Source organism: Pleurodeles waltl, chromosome 5 (genome assembly GCF_031143425.1).
Source record: "Pleurodeles waltl isolate 20211129_DDA chromosome 5, aPleWal1.hap1.20221129, whole genome shotgun sequence".
NCBI classification, from domain to species: domain Eukaryota; kingdom Metazoa; phylum Chordata; class Amphibia; order Caudata; family Salamandridae; genus Pleurodeles; species Pleurodeles waltl.
In genome coordinates, this window is record NC_090444.1 from 1,763,917,767 (window position 1) to 1,763,936,836 (window position 19,070).

Sequence of the window (19,070 nt, forward strand, 5' to 3'; positions counted from 1 at the left end):
ATACTTCCACTCACACACCCACAAACCCACTCGCACACCCATTCACACACCAGCTCACCCACTCACCCATTTATGCAACCATACAACCAATCACTGACTGTAGGAAGTTGGCTCTGTATGTGCTATTTCAAAATAAGGAATAGCATGCACAGAGTCCAAGGGTTCCCCTTAGAGGTAAAATAGTGGTAAAAATAGATAATACTAATGCTCTATTTTGTGGTAGTGTGGTCGAGCAGTAGGCTTATCCAAGGAGTAGTGTTAAGCATTTGTTGTACATACACATAGACAATAAATGAGGTACACACACTCAGAGACAAATCCAGCCAATAGGTTTTTATATAGAAAAATATCTTTTCTTAGTTTATTTTAAGAACCACAGGTTCAAATTCTACATGGAATATCTCATTCGAAAGGTATTGCAGGTAAGTACTTTAGGAACTTCAAATCATCAAAATTGCATGTATACTTTTCAAGTTATTCACAAATAGCTGTTTTAAAAGTGGACACAGTGCAATTTTCACAGTTCCTAGGGGAGGTAAGTATTTGTTAGGTTAACCAGGTAAGTAAGACACTTACAGGGCTTAGTTCTTGGTCCAAGGTAGCCCACCGTTGGGGGTTCAGAGCAACCCCAAAGTTACCACACCAGCAGCTCAGGGCCGGTCAGGTGCGGAGTTCAAAGTGGTGCCCAAAACGCATAGGCTAGACTGGAGAGAAGGGGGTGCCCCGGTTCCGGTCTGCTTGCAGGTAGGTACCCGCGTCTTCGGAGGACAGACCAGGGGGGTTTTGTAGGGCACCGGGGGGGACACAAGTCCACACAGAAATTTCACCCTCAGCGGCGCGGGGGCGGCCGGGTGCAGTGTAGAAACAAGCGTCGGGTTTTCAATGTTAGTCTATGAGAGATCTCGGGATCTCTTCAGCGCTGCAGGCAGGCAAGGGGGGGATTCCTCGGGGAAACCTCCACTTGGGCAAGGGAGAGGGACTCCTGGGGGTCACTTCTCCAGTGAAAGTCCGGTCCTTCAGGTCCTGGGGGCTGCGGGTGCAGGGTCTCTCCCAGGCGTCGGGACTTTAGGTTCAAAGAGTCGCGGTCAGGGGAAGCCTCGGGATTCCCTCTGCAGGCGGCGCTGTGGGGGCTCAGGGGGGACAGGTTTTGGTACTCACAGTATCAGAGTAGTCCTGGGGTCCCTCCTGAGGTGTCGGTTCTCCACCAGCCGAGTCGGGGTCGCCGGGTGCAGTGTTGCAAGTCTCACGCTTCTTGCGGGGAGCTTGCAGGGTTCTTTACAGCTGCTGGAAACAAAGTTGCAGCTTTTCTTGGAGCAGGTCCGCTGTCCTCGGGAGTTTCTTGTCTTTTCGAAGCAGGGGCAGTCCTCAGAGGATGTCGAGGTCGCTGGTCCCTTTGGAAGGCGTCGCTGGCGCAGGATCTTTGGAAGGCAGGAGACAGGCCGGTGAGTTTCTGGAGCCAAGGCAGTTGTCGTCTTCTGGTCTTCCGCTGCAGGGGTTTTCAGCTAGGCAGTCCTTCTTCTTGTAGTTGCAGGAATCTAATTTTCTAGGGTTCAGGGTAGCCCTTAAATACTAAATTTAAGGGCGTGTTTAGGTCTGGGGGGTTAGTAGCCAATGGCTACTAGCCCTGAGGGTGGGTACACCCTCTTTGTGCCTCCTCCCAAGGGGAGGGGGTCACAATCCTAACCCTATTGGGGGAATCCTCCATCTGCAAGATGGAGGATTTCTAAAAGTTAGAGTCACCTCAGCTCAGGACACCTTAGGGGTTGTCCTGACTGGTCAGTGACTCCTCCTTGTTTTTCTCATTATTTTCTCCGGCCTTGCCGCCAAAAGTGGGGCCTGGCCGGAGGGGGCGGGCAACTCCACTAGCTGGAGTGTCCTGCTGGGTTGGCACAAAGGAGGTGAGCCTTTGAGGCTCACCGCCAGGTGTGACAATTCCTGCCTGGGGGAGGTGTTAGCATCTCCACCCAGTGCAGGCTTTGTTACTGGCCTCAGAGTGACAAAGGCACTCTCCCCATGGGGCCAGCAACATGTCTCGGTTTGTGGCAGGCTGCTAAAACTAGTCAGCCTACACAGATAGTCGGTTAAGTTTCAGGGGGCACCTCTAAGGTGCCCTCTGTGGTGTATTTTACAATAAAATGTACACTGGCATCAGTGTGCATTTATTGTGCTGAGACGTTTGATACCAAACTTCCCAGTTTTCAGTGTAGCCATTATGGTGCTGTGGAGTTCGTGTAAAACAGACTCCCAGACCATATACTCTTATGGCTACCCTGCACTTACAATGTCTAAGGTTTTGCTTAGACACTGTAGGGGCACAGTGCTCATGCACTGGTACCCTCACCTATGGTATAGTGCACCCTGCCTTAGGGCTGTAAGGCCTGCTAGAGGGGTGTCTTACCTATACTGTATAGGCAGTGAGAGGCTGGCATGGCACCCTGAGGGGAGTGCCATGTCGACTTACTCATTTTGTTCTCACCAGCACACACAGGCTTGTAAGCAGTGTGTCTGTGCTGAGTGAGGGGTCTCTAGGGTGGCATAATGCATGCTACAGCCCTTAGAGACCTTCCCTGGCATCAGGGCCCTTGGTACCAGAGGTACCAGTTACAAGGGACTTATCTGGATGCCAGGGTGTGCCAATTGTGGAAACAATGGTACATTTTAGGTGAAAGAACACTGGTGCTGGGGCCTGGTTAGCAGGGTCCCAGCACACTTCTCAGTCAAGTCAGCATCAGTATCAGGCAAAAAGTGGGGGGGTAACTGCAACAGGGAGCCATTTCTTTACACAAGCCCCCCCCAGCCCACAGGCCAGGAGACTCAGCCAACGCTGGAAGAGTCTTCCTAGTCTGTCAGGCGAGGAAGAGTAGAGGAAATGGCTGGTTTGTTGCAGGGCCTACTCTGCCTTACATCCTCCTGTTCAGGTCATTCCCTCTGGGGAACTGACCCACTTCCACAGTGATAGGACCTAGTCTGAACTGCCTCTTGTCTGTGCTTTTTATGTCTTCACCCATTCTCTCTATTTTGAGGTCAGAGGTATCCACCTCTGCTAATCTTATCTTAGCCAGGGTCACCCCTAGCTTACCCCAAGAGGTTACCCAGAGCTGGAGTAACCCCACCATGACCAACAGGGTCAGGGGGCCTAACTTGTTATTTGGCATGGGGTCAGACCACCATGCCAAGGATAGTGCAGCCATAAAGGCTAACACCCAGCAGAGGCCACTGACAGCTGTCAGTGCCCAGAACCACACCTTTAGCTCTTCACCTACAAGGGAAGGGGCTAAGTTACAGGCTTCTTTGGGTTCAGGGTGCCTGTCTGCTGTATTAGAGTGGGGGGTTACCACATCTTGTAGTAAACACCCTTCTTCCACTCTTTCTTCTGTTAGCTGAGGAGCCACCCACTCAGGCTTAACAGTTGCCTGACTAGCCAGGACTTCTTGTGGGTCAGGTTGGACTTTATCAGAGCCATTTTTGGAGTTCTCCCCTACTGGAGCAGAATCTCCTTGGCTTGCTGGAACCTTGGCTAAAGGTTGTCCACCTTTCCTACTCTGTTTCCTTTTCTTTTTCCTCTGGGGCCTACTTGCATTTACTGCAGAGGCAGGCACTCCAGAATCCTTGGGAGAGGACTGGCCCTGGACCAGTTCTTCTCTTAGGCTCTGACTAACCTCTGGGTAGTCATTTCCAAGGAGACAATCAAGGGGGAGGTCTGTACTGACTACCACCCTTCTCCAGCTAAAAGTTCCACCCACTTCTATGGGCACAAGAGCCACAGGCCTATTAGTGACCCTGTCTGGGCTAACTCTTACTCTGGCCATCTCACCTGGGATGTACTGGTTTGAGAGCACCAGCCTGTCATGCACAATAGTGTGACTGGCACAAGTGTCTCTCAGGGCAGTGGCTGGGATTCCATTCACCTGTAGGTGGTGGAAGTGTCTACTTCCCTCTGGAATCTCCAACTCACCTGTTGGGCCCATTTTCCAGTTGAAAGCTATGAAGACCTCCTCATCTGAGGAGTTATCTCCAATGGCTACACTGGTTACCCCTGGAATTTTGTTCTGGGGTTTGTTTTTGGGACAAGAAGTGTCCTTGGTGTGGTGCCCAGACTGTTTACAGTTGTGGCACCATGCCTTAGTGGCATCCCAGTTCTTACCCTGGTACCCACCTTTGTTTTGGGTTGTGTCTTGGGGCCCACCCACCTGTTCTGGTTTTTGGGGGCCTACAGAGGACTCTTTTTCTTTGTTTCTAGTGTCACCCACTTTCTCCTGGGGAGTTTTTGTAACCCCTTTCTTTTGGTCACCCCCAGTGGAAGTTTTGGTTACCCTAGTCTTGACCCAGTGGTCTGCCTTCTTTCCCAATTCTTGGGGAGAAATTGGACCTAGGTCTACCAGATACTGATGCAACTTTTCATTGAAGCAGTTACTTAAAATGTGTTCTTTCATAAACAAATTATAAAGCCCAACATAGTCACACACTTCATTTCCAGTTAACCAACCATCTAGTGTTTTTACTGAGTAGTCTACAAAATCAACCCAGGTCTGGCTCGAGGATTTTTGAGCCCCCCTGAATATAATTCTATACTCCTCAGTGGAGAATCCAAAGCCCTCAATCAGGGTACCCTTCATGAGGTCATAAGATTCTGCATCTTTTCCAGAGAGTGTGAGGAGTCTATCCCTACACTTTCCAGTGAACATTTCCCAAAGGAGAGCACCCCAGTGAGATCTGTTTACTTTTCTGGTTACACAAGCCCTCTCAAAAGCTGTGAACCATTTGGTGATGTCATCACCATCTTCATATTTTGTTACAATCCCTTTGGGGATTTTTAGGATGTCAGGAGAATCTCTGACCCTATTTAAGTTGCTGCCACCATCGATGGGACCTAGGCCCATCTCTTTTCTTTCCCTTTCTATGGCTAGGAGCTGCTTTTCCAAAGCCAATCTTTTGACCATCCTGGCTAACAGGGGGTCATCTTCACTGGAGTTATCCTCAGTGATTTCAGAGGTGTTGGTCTCTCCTGTGAGGGAACCAGCATCTCTGACTTATTTTTGGAGTTAGGGTTTGAGGGACCCTGTTCTCCCTAGATAGGACTGGTAGGGGGGAATTTCCCTCCAAGTCACTCTCCTCTTCCTCTGAGTTGCCACCCTCAGAGGGGTTGGCCTTTTCAAACTCTGCCAAAAGCTCCTGGAGCTGTATTTTGGTAGGTTTGGGGCCCATTGTTATTTTCTTTATTTTACAGAGTGACCTTAGCTCCCTCATCTTAAGATGGAGGTAAGGTGTGGTGTCGAGTTCCACCACAGTCACATCTGTGCTAGACATTTTGCTTCTAAAAGTTGGAATACTTTTTAAGAATCTACAACTGGTTCTAGAATCTAATTCAAACTTTTACAAACTTTTAAACTCTAAAAGAAATGCTAAACAGGATCTAACACAAGGCCCTAGCAGGTCTTTTAAGAATTTAGAAAACTTTTCAAATTGCAAAAATCAATTTCTAATGACAATTTTGGAATTTGTCGTGTGATCAGGTATTGGCTGAGTAGTCCAGCAAATGCAAAGTCTTGTACCCCACCGCTGATCCACCAATGTAGGAAGTTGGCTCTGTATGTGCTATTTCAAAGTAAGGAATAGCATGCACAGAGTCCAAGGGTTCCCCTTAGAGGTAAAATAGTGGTAAAAATAGATAATACTAATGCTCTATTTTGTGGTAGTGTGGTCGAGCAGTAGGCTTATCCAAGGAGTAGTGTTAAGCATTTGTTGTACATACACATAGACAATAAATGAGGTACACACACTCAGAGACAAATCCAGCCAATAGGTTTTTATATAGAAAAATATATTTTCTTAGTTTATTTTAAGAACCACAGGTTCAAATTCTACATGGAATATCTCATTCGAAAGGTATTGCAGGTAAGTACTTTAGGAACTTCAAATCATCAAAATTGCATGTATACTTTTCAAGTTATTCACAAATAGCTGTTTTAAAAGTGGACACTTAGTGCAATTTTCACAGTTCCTAGGGGAGGTAAGTATTTGTTAGGTTAACCAGGTAAGTAAGACACTTACAGGGCTTAGTTCTTGGTCCAAGGTAGCCCACCGTTGGGGGTTCAGAGCAACCCCAAAGTTACCACACCAGCAGCTCAGGGCCGGTCAGGTGCGGAGTTCAAAGTGGTGCCCAAAACGCATAGGCTAGACTGGAGAGAAGGGGGTGCCCCGGTTCCGGTCTGCTTGCAGGTAGGTACCCGCGTCTTCGGAGGACAGACCAGGGGGGTTTTGTAGGGCACCGGGGGGGACACAAGTCCACACAGAAATTTCACCCTCAGCGGCGCGGGGGCGGCCGGGTGCAGTGTAGAAACAAGCGTCGGGTTTTCAATGTTAGTCTATGAGAGATCTCGGGATCTCTTCAGCGCTGCAGGCAGGCAAGGGGGGGATTCCTCGGGGAAACCTCCACTTGGGCAAGGGAGAGGGACTCCTGGGGGTCACTTCTCCAGTGAAAGTCCGGTCCTTCAGGTCCTGGGGGCTGCGGGTGCAGGGTCTCTCCCAGGCGTCGGGACTTTAGGTTCAAAGAGTCGCGGTCAGGGGAAGCCTCGGGATTCCCTCTGCAGGCGGCGCTGTGGGGGCTCAGGGGGGACAGGTTTTGGTACTCACAGTATCAGAGTAGTCCTGGGGTCCCTCCTGAGGTGTCGGTTCTCCACCAGCCGAGTCGGGGTCGCCGGGTGCAGTGTTGCAAGTCTCACGCTTCTTGCGGGGAGCTTGCAGGGTTCTTTACAGCTGCTGGAAACAAAGTTGCAGCTTTTCTTGGAGCAGGTCCGCTGTCCTCGGGAGTTTCTTGTCTTTTCGAAGCAGGGGCAGTCCTCAGAGGATGTCGAGGTCGCTGGTCCCTTTGGAAGGCGTCGCTGGCGCAGGATCTTTGGAAGGCAGGAGACAGGCCGGTGAGTTTCTGGAGCCAAGGCAGTTGTCGTCTTCTGGTCTTCCGCTGCAGGGGTTTTCAGCTAGGCAGTCCTTCTTCTTGTAGTTGCAGGAATCTAATTTTCTAGGGTTCAGGGTAGCCCTTAAATACTAAATTTAAGGGCGTGTTTAGGTCTGGGGGGTTAGTAGCCAATGGCTACTAGCCCTGAGGGTGGGTACACCCTCTTTGTGCCTCCTCCCAAGGGGAGGGGGTCACAATCCTAACCCTATTGGGGGAATCCTCCATCTGCAAGATGGAGGATTTCTAAAAGTTAGAGTCACCTCAGCTCAGGACACCTTAGGGGTTGTCCTGACTGGTCAGTGACTCCTCCTTGTTTTTCTCATTATTTTCTCCGGCCTTGCCGCCAAAAGTGGGGCCTGGCCGGAGGGGGCGGGCAACTCCACTAGCTGGAGTGTCCTGCTGGGTTGGCACAAAGGAGGTGAGCCTTTGAGGCTCACCGCCAGGTGTGACAATTCCTGCCTGGGGGAGGTGTTAGCATCTCCACCCAGTGCAGGCTTTGTTACTGGCCTCAGAGTGACAAAGGCACTCTCCCCATGGGGCCAGCAACATGTCTCGGTTTGTGGCAGGCTGCTAAAACTAGTCAGCCTACACAGATAGTCGGTTAAGTTTCAGGGGGCACCTCTAAGGTGCCCTCTGTGGTGTATTTTACAATAAAATGTACACTGGCATCAGTGTGCATTTATTGTGCTGAGACGTTTGATACCAAACTTCCCAGTTTTCAGTGTAGCCATTATGGTGCTGTGGAGTTCGTGTAAAACAGACTCCCAGACCATATACTCTTATGGCTACCCTGCACTTACAATGTCTAAGGTTTTGCTTAGACACTGTAGGGGCACAGTGCTCATGCACTGGTACCCTCACCTATGGTATAGTGCACCCTGCCTTAGGGCTGTAAGGCCTGCTAGAGGGGTGTCTTACCTATACTGTATAGGCAGTGAGAGGCTGGCATGGCACCCTGAGGGGAGTGCCATGTCGACTTACTCATTTTGTTCTCACCAGCACACACAGGCTTGTAAGCAGTGTGTCTGTGCTGAGTGAGGGGTCTCTAGGGTGGCATAATGCATGCTACAGCCCTTAGAGACCTTCCCTGGCATCAGGGCCCTTGGTACCAGAGGTACCAGTTACAAGGGACTTATCTGGATGCCAGGGTGTGCCAATTGTGGAAACAATGGTACATTTTAGGTGAAAGAACACTGGTGCTGGGGCCTGGTTAGCAGGGTCCCAGCACACTTCTCAGTCAAGTCAGCATCAGTATCAGGCAAAAAGTGGGGGGGTAACTGCAACAGGGAGCCATTTCTTTACACAAGCCCCCCCCAGCCCACAGGCCAGGAGACTCAGCCAACGCTGGAAGAGTCTTCCTAGTCTGTCAGGCGAGGAAGAGTAGAGGAAATGGCTGGTTTGTTGCAGGGCCTACTCTGCCTTACATCCTCCTGTTCAGGTCATTCCCTCTGGGGAACTGACCCACTTCCACAGTGATAGGACCTAGTCTGAACTGCCTCTTGTCTGTGCTTTTTATGTCTTCACCCATTCTCTCTATTTTGAGGTCAGAGGTATCCACCTCTGCTAATCTTATCTTAGCCAGGGTCACCCCTAGCTTACCCCAAGAGGTTACCCAGAGCTGGAGTAACCCCACCATGACCAACAGGGTCAGGGGGCCTAACTTGTTATTTGGCATGGGGTCAGACCACCATGCCAAGGATAGTGCAGCCATAAAGGCTAACACCCAGCAGAGGCCACTGACAGCTGTCAGTGCCCAGAACCACACCTTTAGCTCTTCACCTACAAGGGAAGGGGCTAAGTTACAGGCTTCTTTGGGTTCAGGGTGCCTGTCTGCTGTATTAGAGTGGGGGGTTACCACATCTTGTAGTAAACACCCTTCTTCCACTCTTTCTTCTGTTAGCTGAGGAGCCACCCACTCAGGCTTAACAGTTGCCTGACTAGCCAGGACTTCTTGTGGGTCAGGTTGGACTTTATCAGAGCCATTTTTGGAGTTCTCCCCTACTGGAGCAGAATCTCCTTGGCTTGCTGGAACCTTGGCTAAAGGTTGTCCACCTTTCCTACTCTGTTTCCTTTTCTTTTTCCTCTGGGGCCTACTTGCATTTACTGCAGAGGCAGGCACTCCAGAATCCTTGGGAGAGGACTGGCCCTGGACCAGTTCCTCTCTTAGGCTCTGACTAACCTCTGGGTAGTCATTTCCAAGGAGACAATCAAGGGGGAGGTCTGTACTGACTACCACCCTTCTCCAGCTAAAAGTTCCACCCACTTCTATGGGCACAAGAGCCACAGGCCTATTAGTGACCCTGTCTGGGCTAACTCTTACTCTGGCCATCTCACCTGGGATGTACTGGTTTGAGAGCACCAGCCTGTCATGCACAATAGTGTGACTGGCACAAGTGTCTCTCAGGGCAGTGGCTGGGATTCCATTCACCTGTAGGTGGTGGAAGTGTCTACTTCCCTCTGGAATCTCCAACTCACCTGTTGGGCCCATTTTCCAGTTGAAAGCTATGAAGACCTCCTCATCTGAGGAGTTATCTCCAATGGCTACACTGGTTACCCCTGGAATTTTGTTCTGGGGTTTGTTTTTGGGACAAGAAGTGTCCTTGGTGTGGTGCCCAGACTGTTTACAGTTGTGGCACCATGCCTTAGTGGCATCCCAGTTCTTACCCTGGTACCCACCTTTGTTTTGGGTTGTGTCTTGGGGCCCACCCACCTGTTCTGGTTTTTGGGGGCCTACAGAGGACTCTTTTTCTTTGTTTCTAGTGTCACCCACTTTCTCCTGGGGAGTTTTTGTAACCCCTTTCTTTTGGTCACCCCCAGTGGAAGTTTTGGTTACCCTAGTCTTGACCCAGTGGTCTGCCTTCTTTCCCAATTCTTGGGGAGAAATTGGACCTAGGTCTACCAGATACTGATGCAACTTTTCATTGAAGCAGTTACTTAAAATGTGTTCTTTCATAAACAAATTATAAAGCCCAACATAGTCACACACTTCATTTCCAGTTAACCAACCATCTAGTGTTTTTACTGAGTAGTCTACAAAATCAACCCAGGTCTGGCTCGAGGATTTTTGAGCCCCCCTGAATATAATTCTATACTCCTCAGTGGAGAATCCAAAGCCCTCAATCAGGGTACCCTTCATGAGGTCATAAGATTCTGCATCTTTTCCAGAGAGTGTGAGGAGTCTATCCCTACACTTTCCAGTGAACATTTCCCAAAGGAGAGCACCCCAGTGAGATCTGTTTACTTTTCTGGTTACACAAGCCCTCTCAAAAGCTGTGAACCATTTGGTGATGTCATCACCATCTTCATATTTTGTTACAATCCCTTTGGGGATTTTTAGGATGTCAGGAGAATCTCTGACCCTATTTAAGTTGCTGCCACCATCGATGGGACCTAGGCCCATCTCTTTTCTTTCCCTTTCTATGGCTAGGAGCTGCTTTTCCAAAGCCAATCTTTTGACCATCCTGGCTAACAGGGGGTCATCTTCACTGGAGTTATCCTCAGTGATTTCAGAGGTGTTGGTCTCTCCTGTGAGGGAACCAGCATCTCTGACTATTATTTTTGGAGTTAGGGTTTGAGGGACCCTGTTCTCCCTAGATAGGACTGGTAGGGGGGAATTTCCCTCCAAGTCACTCTCCTCTTCCTCTGAGTTGCCACCCTCAGAGGGGTTGGCCTTTTCAAACTCTGCCAAAAGCTCCTGGAGCTGTATTTTGGTAGGTTTGGGGCCCATTGTTATTTTCTTTATTTTACAGAGTGACCTTAGCTCCCTCATCTTAAGATGGAGGTAAGGTGTGGTGTCGAGTTCCACCACAGTCACATCTGTGCTAGACATTTTGCTTCTAAAAGTTGGAATACTTTTTAAGAATCTACAACTGGTTCTAGAATCTAATTCAAACTTTTACAAACTTTTAAACTCTAAAAGAAATGCTAAACAGGATCTAACACAAGGCCCTAGCAGGTCTTTTAAGAATTTAGAAAACTTTTCAAATTGCAAAAATCAATTTCTAATGACAATTTTGGAATTTGTCGTGTGATCAGGTATTGGCTGAGTAGTCCAGCAAATGCAAAGTCTTGTACCCCACCGCTGATCCACCAATGTAGGAAGTTGGCTCTGTATGTGCTATTTCAAAGTAAGGAATAGCATGCACAGAGTCCAAGGGTTCCCCTTAGAGGTAAAATAGTGGTAAAAATAGATAATACTAATGCTCTATTTTGTGGTAGTGTGGTCGAGCAGTAGGCTTATCCAAGGAGTAGTGTTAAGCATTTGTTGTACATACACATAGACAATAAATGAGGTACACACACTCAGAGACAAATCCAGCCAATAGGTTTTTATATAGAAAAATATATTTTCTTAGTTTATTTTAAGAACCACAGGTTCAAATTCTACATGGAATATCTCATTCGAAAGGTATTGCAGGTAAGTACTTTAGGAACTTCAAATCATCAAAATTGCATGTATACTTTTCAAGTTATTCACAAATAGCTGTTTTAAAAGTGGACACTTAGTGCAATTTTCACAGTTCCTAGGGGAGGTAAGTATTTGTTAGGTTAACCAGGTAAGTAAGACACTTACAGGGCTTAGTTCTTGGTCCAAGGTAGCCCACCGTTGGGGGTTCAGAGCAACCCCAAAGTTACCACACCAGCAGCTCAGGGCCGGTCAGGTGCGGAGTTCAAAGTGGTGCCCAAAACGCATAGGCTAGACTGGAGAGAAGGGGGTGCCCCGGTTCCGGTCTGCTTGCAGGTAGGTACCCGCGTCTTCGGAGGACAGACCAGGGGGGTTTTGTAGGGCACCGGGGGGGACACAAGTCCACACAGAAATTTCACCCTCAGCGGCGCGGGGGCGGCCGGGTGCAGTGTAGAAACAAGCGTCGGGTTTTCAATGTTAGTCTATGAGAGATCTCGGGATCTCTTCAGCGCTGCAGGCAGGCAAGGGGGGGATTCCTCGGGGAAACCTCCACTTGGGCAAGGGAGAGGGACTCCTGGGGGTCACTTCTCCAGTGAAAGTCCGGTCCTTCAGGTCCTGGGGGCTGCGGGTGCAGGGTCTCTCCCAGGCGTCGGGACTTTAGGTTCAAAGAGTCGCGGTCAGGGGAAGCCTCGGGATTCCCTCTGCAGGCGGCGCTGTGGGGGCTCAGGGGGGACAGGTTTTGGTACTCACAGTATCAGAGTAGTCCTGGGGTCCCTCCTGAGGTGTCGGTTCTCCACCAGCCGAGTCGGGGTCGCCGGGTGCAGTGTTGCAAGTCTCACGCTTCTTGCGGGGAGCTTGCAGGGTTCTTTACAGCTGCTGGAAACAAAGTTGCAGCTTTTCTTGGAGCAGGTCCGCTGTCCTCGGGAGTTTCTTGTCTTTTCGAAGCAGGGGCAGTCCTCAGAGGATGTCGAGGTCGCTGGTCCCTTTGGAAGGCGTCGCTGGCGCAGGATCTTTGGAAGGCAGGAGACAGGCCGGTGAGTTTCTGGAGCCAAGGCAGTTGTCGTCTTCTGGTCTTCCGCTGCAGGGGTTTTCAGCTAGGCAGTCCTTCTTCTTGTAGTTGCAGGAATCTAATTTTCTAGGGTTCAGGGTAGCCCTTAAATACTAAATTTAAGGGCGTGTTTAGGTCTGGGGGGTTAGTAGCCAATGGCTACTAGCCCTGAGGGTGGGTACACCCTCTTTGTGCCTCCTCCCAAGGGGAGGGGGTCACAATCCTAACCCTATTGGGGGAATCCTCCATCTGCAAGATGGAGGATTTCTAAAAGTTAGAGTCACCTCAGCTCAGGACACCTTAGGGGTTGTCCTGACTGGTCAGTGACTCCTCCTTGTTTTTCTCATTATTTTCTCCGGCCTTGCCGCCAAAAGTGGGGCCTGGCCGGAGGGGGCGGGCAACTCCACTAGCTGGAGTGTCCTGCTGGGTTGGCACAAAGGAGGTGAGCCTTTGAGGCTCACCGCCAGGTGTGACAATTCCTGCCTGGGGGAGGTGTTAGCATCTCCACCCAGTGCAGGCTTTGTTACTGGCCTCAGAGTGACAAAGGCACTCTCCCCATGGGGCCAGCAACATGTCTCGGTTTGTGGCAGGCTGCTAAAACTAGTCAGCCTACACAGATAGTCGGTTAAGTTTCAGGGGGCACCTCTAAGGTGCCCTCTGTGGTGTATTTTACAATAAAATGTACACTGGCATCAGTGTGCATTTATTGTGCTGAGACGTTTGATACCAAACTTCCCAGTTTTCAGTGTAGCCATTATGGTGCTGTGGAGTTCGTGTAAAACAGACTCCCAGACCATATACTCTTATGGCTACCCTGCACTTACAATGTCTAAGGTTTTGTTTAGACACTGTAGGGGCACAGTGCTCATGCACTGGTACCCTCACCTATGGTATAGTGCACCCTGCCTTAGGGCTGTAAGGCCTGCTAGAGGGGTGTCTTACCTATACTGTATAGGCAGTGAGAGGCTGGCATGGCACCCTGAGGGGAGTGCCATGTCGACTTACTCATTTTGTTCTCACCAGCACACACAGGCTTGTAAGCAGTGTGTCTGTGCTGAGTGAGGGGTCTCTAGGGTGGCATAATGCATGCTACAGCCCTTAGAGACCTTCCCTGGCATCAGGGCCCTTGGTACCAGAGGTACCAGTTACAAGGGACTTATCTGGATGCCAGGGTGTGCCAATTGTGGAAACAATGGTACATTTTAGGTGAAAGAACACTGGTGCTGGGGCCTGGTTAGCAGGGTCCCAGCACACTTCTCAGTCAAGTCAGCATCAGTATCAGGCAAAAAGTGGGGGGGTAACTGCAACAGGGAGCCATTTCTTTACACTGACCCACACAGCCACACTCACACACACTTACACAACCTCTCATATACCCATAGAGCCACTCACACACCACTCGGAGACCCACAGAACCACTCACACACCCACTTACAGACCCACATAGCCACTCACACATCTACTTACCCACACGACCACACACCCAGTCACACACCCATACAGCCACTCAGAGACCCACAGCATGGGGTTGGCTGCATGCAGGTGGTTGGCCGCAGGATCTGGCCACAGGCCAGATTCTGAGGTCAACCCCCTGCCACCCACAGCCAAAGTCTGTGCGCAGCGGCAGTTGTATTAACATATGGTCGTTACATATTACTTTCCATTAGGAATAAAAAAAACGTTGAAATTCAATGAACAAAGGTTACAGGGACATTACAGATAGGTTCAGATTTTACAAACACAAATCATAGAAATTCAGCGTTAAGAGTTAACTCAAGAAACTATAGCTCGTCTCCTAAGGTGACTACAACTCACGCCCTCACCATGAAGTGTTAATTACCCCACATATCACGTCAGGCATAACATCTTCAATGACATCCTTCATAATATCTCTGCAACATTTGCAATAAAATTATTGATGAGAACTGCATGTATGTGTATATGTATATATTTTTTTTACTAATTACCCATATCACCCGATGACCCTACCAACCCCCAAACCCCTTTACCACCCTATACCCTTACTCGCCCCTAAAGCCCCAAAATACCCATGCCATCAATACCCCTACACTTCCCATAACAATAAAAATACTTTGATCACCCAATGCCCACACCCACCTATAAACCCAAAACACCCTTACAACCCCATATCCTTACCCACCCCTAAAATCGTAAAAATACCCTTTCAACCAATACCCTTACCCACCCCATAACCTTAAAATACCTCTACAACCCAATACTCAACGCACCCTTTACCCCTAAAAATACTCCTACTACCAATACCATTACCCACCCCTAAACCATAAAAATACCCTTGCCACCCTATATTCCTACTCACTCCAAACCCTAAAAATACCCTTAACACCCTATACCCATAACCACCCCAATCCTTAAAATCTACCCTTTTCACCTAATTCCTTTACCCACCCCAAAACCTGAAAAATACCATTACCACCCCATACCCACCCCTAAACCCTAAAACACCTTACCACACAATACCCACCCTGAAACACAATACCCAGCCCTAAACCCTAAAATACCCTTACCACATATACCCCTATTGTAGGAGACTGGGCTTTTGTTGCAGTAGTCCCCTCACTTTTTGCCTGATACTGGATGCAACCTAGACTGAAGTGCACTGAGTTCCTAATAACCAGGTCCCCAGTGCCAGTGTTCTTTCCCTAAACCGTACAATTTTTCCCCAATTGGCAATACTTTTGGCACCCCTGTAAGTCCCTAGTAAATGGTCCCCTAGGTACCTAGGGCATTGGTACCAAAGAGCGTCCCCACGGGCTTCAGCATGTATTGTGCCAACCTAAGGGACCACTCACCTAGCTCATGGTGGCTGCCACTGCAGGCTGCGTGTCTTGGCGCAGTTAAAAGTGAAAGCATGACATGACACACAGGCTGTGTTCCATGCCCCTAGCACTGCATGCAATATATGTAAGTCCCCCTACAGCAGGCCTTTCAGCCCTAAGGCAGGGTGCATTATGTTACATGTGTGGACTTATCTGTAAGAGCAGATATACCCCTGCTTTGTCTTTGGTGATTCTTAGACATAGTAAGTGATCAGGAAGCCATTTTAAGTACATGTGCTGGACCCAGGTTAATGTGAGTTCCCCAGCTACATGATGGCTTACTATATCCGATGTTTGGTATCAAACATCTTGTAATAGTAAACCCTCTAGGATTCCATTGATGGATTTATTAATACATGCACCCAGAGGGCACCTTAGAGGTGCCCCCTGAAAATGTTACCAACTACTAGTGTGCTGGCAGACTGGTCTTAACCAGCCTGCCACCAACAGAAGTTTCTGACCCTCCCCTCCCATCCAAACCAACCTCCCCTCCCCCCCCCCCCCCAGCAATATTGAGAGACTGCAAGGATTGTTGAGCATGAACTGCATTCTAAGGCAGGGGGCTTCAAAGAGTACCCCGCATTTGGTATGTGGATCTGGCTTCCCTCAGAGGTGAGGAGATGCCGACCCCCACCAAGGACCCTGGTGCCTGACCAGGTGGTAAAATTTGTAGTCGGAACGGCGTGTCCACTTTCAGGCTAGTGCCATCCCCAAAGTGAACTGCCTGACGTGGACACAAAATTTAGAAATGTCCCATCATTTTGATGGCAGAATTAGGAACTTTGGGACAGGGTTATGCCCACTTCCCATAGGGAGTAACCATATAAGGGGCATAGTGACCCCAGGGGTAAGTAGCTCATTGGCTACTACTCCACACTCCCGTAGCGTGCCTATCTTCGGTATTTAGGGGAGCCTCTGGCACCTGGAAATCAGATCCCGCTGATCTGAAATAAAAAGGATCCAAAAGCAAGAACTGAAGACCAGTGACTGATTCAGCGCCAACCCTGCCTGCTGACTTTGACAATTGCGATAGACGCTTTGTCTTGTAGACACCCAAAGAAGAACCGAGAGGACTCCAGACCAACAAAGCATGACACCAGACAGATCCACTGCACCCGGCTACCCTAGTTGAAGTGATCTAACAGTGCCAGCCTGGTCTCCAGACCCTCCAGAAACAAAGCCCACCTTGGTATCACCAGCTGTGGACTTCCTGACGACGCCCGTAGCTTCTTTGTTCAGGGCCCCCTCTACCCTGAGTGACATGGAGACAAATACCCAACGCCTCGGGACACCTATGCACCCCGACGCCGAGGACCAAGGAGAAGGGGGCCAAAAGGTATCCCTATGTCCCTCAGCCTCGTGAGACCTGAGCCTACTTACTGGTTCGGTCAGACGATACCCCAGTCCACACTTGCAGCCTCTTCCTGCAGACCCCTCTACCGCGATCGCCACTAGTGACAAAAACCCAATGCCTAAGGGCACCTGTGCACCCAGCTGCCCTTGCCCCAGGAGAAGAGGACCAAAGGTACCCCACATCCATGAACATCGCAAGTTCTGAACCCCCTTGTTGGTTCACCTGCAGCACCTTTCTAACTGGACTGATCCCCATTGACTTCAACGGGGCACCCGATGGTGAACTGCAACTCTACACCTGGCCGCCCCAGTGCCGACGAGGTGGCCTTAGACCCTGCCCCACACTCACCTAAGTCTGGAAGATTGGTCTTGTAAGTCGCTGTGGTGTACCTATTTGCCGCATATGTTTTGCCTCCATAGGTTAACATTGCAGCGTTAGAAAATTGCAGTGTCGACTTTTCAAAACTGTAATAATTTCTGTTGCGAAACGTACACACCTGACCGTATTGATTCTGGTGACTAAACATATATAAAGATACCTGCTATTTTTCTAAATAGATGTGAATCTCCTTATCGAGTTGTTTGTATCATTTGACTTGTGCACTTACTGCATATATCTAACACTCCTCTCTGATAAGACAAAGGCTGTTCGACTACACTACCCCGTAAGAGAGCACCTTGAGATTGCTAGAGCAAGCCCATGTCCACTTTAAAGGGAAACCCTGGACTGTTTGCACAGTATACCTTATTTTGGTATACTATATAAAGAGCCAGCTCCTACATCTATCCACCCCTATACCCTAAAAATACACTTACCGCCCTGTATTCCTAACCACCCTAAAATACCTTTACCACCCTATACCCCTGCTCACCCTAGCCCTAAAACATCCCTACAACCCAATTCCCTTATTCACCCTTAAACCCTAAAAATATCATTACAACCAATATCCTCATTCTGCCTTTAACCCTAAAAATGCCCTTATCATATTATACCCCTACCCAGCCCTAAACCCTAAAATCTACCCTTACAACCGAATGCCCTTACCCACCCCTAAACATACCCTTACCAACCTGTACCCCTACCCAACCTTGAACCCTTAAAATACCCTAACCATCCTTTATCCCTACACACCAATAAACCCTAAAATACATTTACCACCATATACCCCTACCCACCCCTAAGCCCTAAAAAACACCCTTACGACCCAATACCCTTATCTTGCTGTAAACCATAAACATTCTGACAATCCTATATCCCTACTCGCCCCTAAACCATAGAAATACCTTTAGCACCCTATATTCCTAAAATACCTTTATCACTCAATAGAACTACTTACCATTGAACCTTGAAAACGGCATTGCAACCCAATACCCTTATGCATCCCTAAATCCTAAAACTACCTTAGCACCACCCTAATCGCTGAAAATACTCTTACACCCTATAGACCTACCCAGCCCTAAACCCTTATATGTATATCTATATAACACATAAACACCCCTACCTTACCTAGACTTAGCATGCGTGGTAAATGCATGTGTGATAGACACTGCGTGGTTAACCCTGCATTGTAAAGGATCTTTCCCATCTGAAACTGGCTCTAGCTTTCCATGTCTGGATCTTTATTATCACAGAAGTGTATTTTGCACATTATACAGTAAACTTAAGAGCTCAATTGTCACAAAATAGTTGCTGCACATTTTATTGTTGGTTGATTTTAATTCGTACAGTGAGTTGGCGGTGTGAAAAACTATTAGGTCTTTTTCGGGCGGGCGTGTGTGTGTGTGTGTGTGCGTGCGCGTGCACACACGTGGGTGTTAGTTCGTTACCAGGTCTTCTTTATTTCCTGATTAGTATTCTGCTTCCTAGTCATTATCTAATTGTTTTGCTTCAGTCTTTGATTTTAAATATTGTGTGTTTACTTTTCCATTTAGAAAAAGAAAGGGAGATGAAATTGATGGGCACGTAGCCTCCAAGAAACAGAAGAAAGAAAAGGATAAGGAAACCAAACATCAGAAGCAGATAAAGGTTTGTGTCATAGGGTTTGGCCTCCTCCAACATTCTACTGATTGCCAGTCGGAGAGCATTTTAACATGGGCTTTATTGACATTAAGGTGATGGGAGGCATTAATGTAGCCACATATTTTGTGATTTGTTTTGCCCACTGGTTGTGGTTGACAACTTATTTTTATTTCAGTCACTGACATCAAGAGTTCAGGCTGTTGAGCTTCTCTATATGAAGGGAGGTAAAACAGAAATATTGTATATTAAATAATGCTTTGTTTTAAATTAATCAATTACAAAGCTTATGGTATCTTGGGCAGGTGAAAAGTGTAAAATTAACATAATTAGAAAATAGAAGTTTAAAAACATTTTTTTTAGATAAATGTTTCTATTACGTTGCTGGGGGTATTTTTTGTGTAATCTTTTCTGCTTTAAAAAAGATGAATACA

At 48.4% G+C, this 19,070-nt stretch overlaps 1 protein-coding gene across 1 annotated transcript in view; it reads left to right on the forward strand.

Annotated features, from left to right (window-relative positions):
* The window catches only part of PARP1 (poly(ADP-ribose) polymerase 1), a 377,066-nt gene that overhangs the window by 76,745 nt on the left and 281,251 nt on the right, over positions 1–19,070 (forward strand). The window contains exon 5 of the mRNA XM_069236169.1: positions 18,552–18,645. Within this exon, the coding sequence (XP_069092270.1) occupies positions 18,552–18,645 (94 nt within the window). The remainder of the gene's footprint in view (positions 1–18,551; positions 18,646–19,070) is intronic.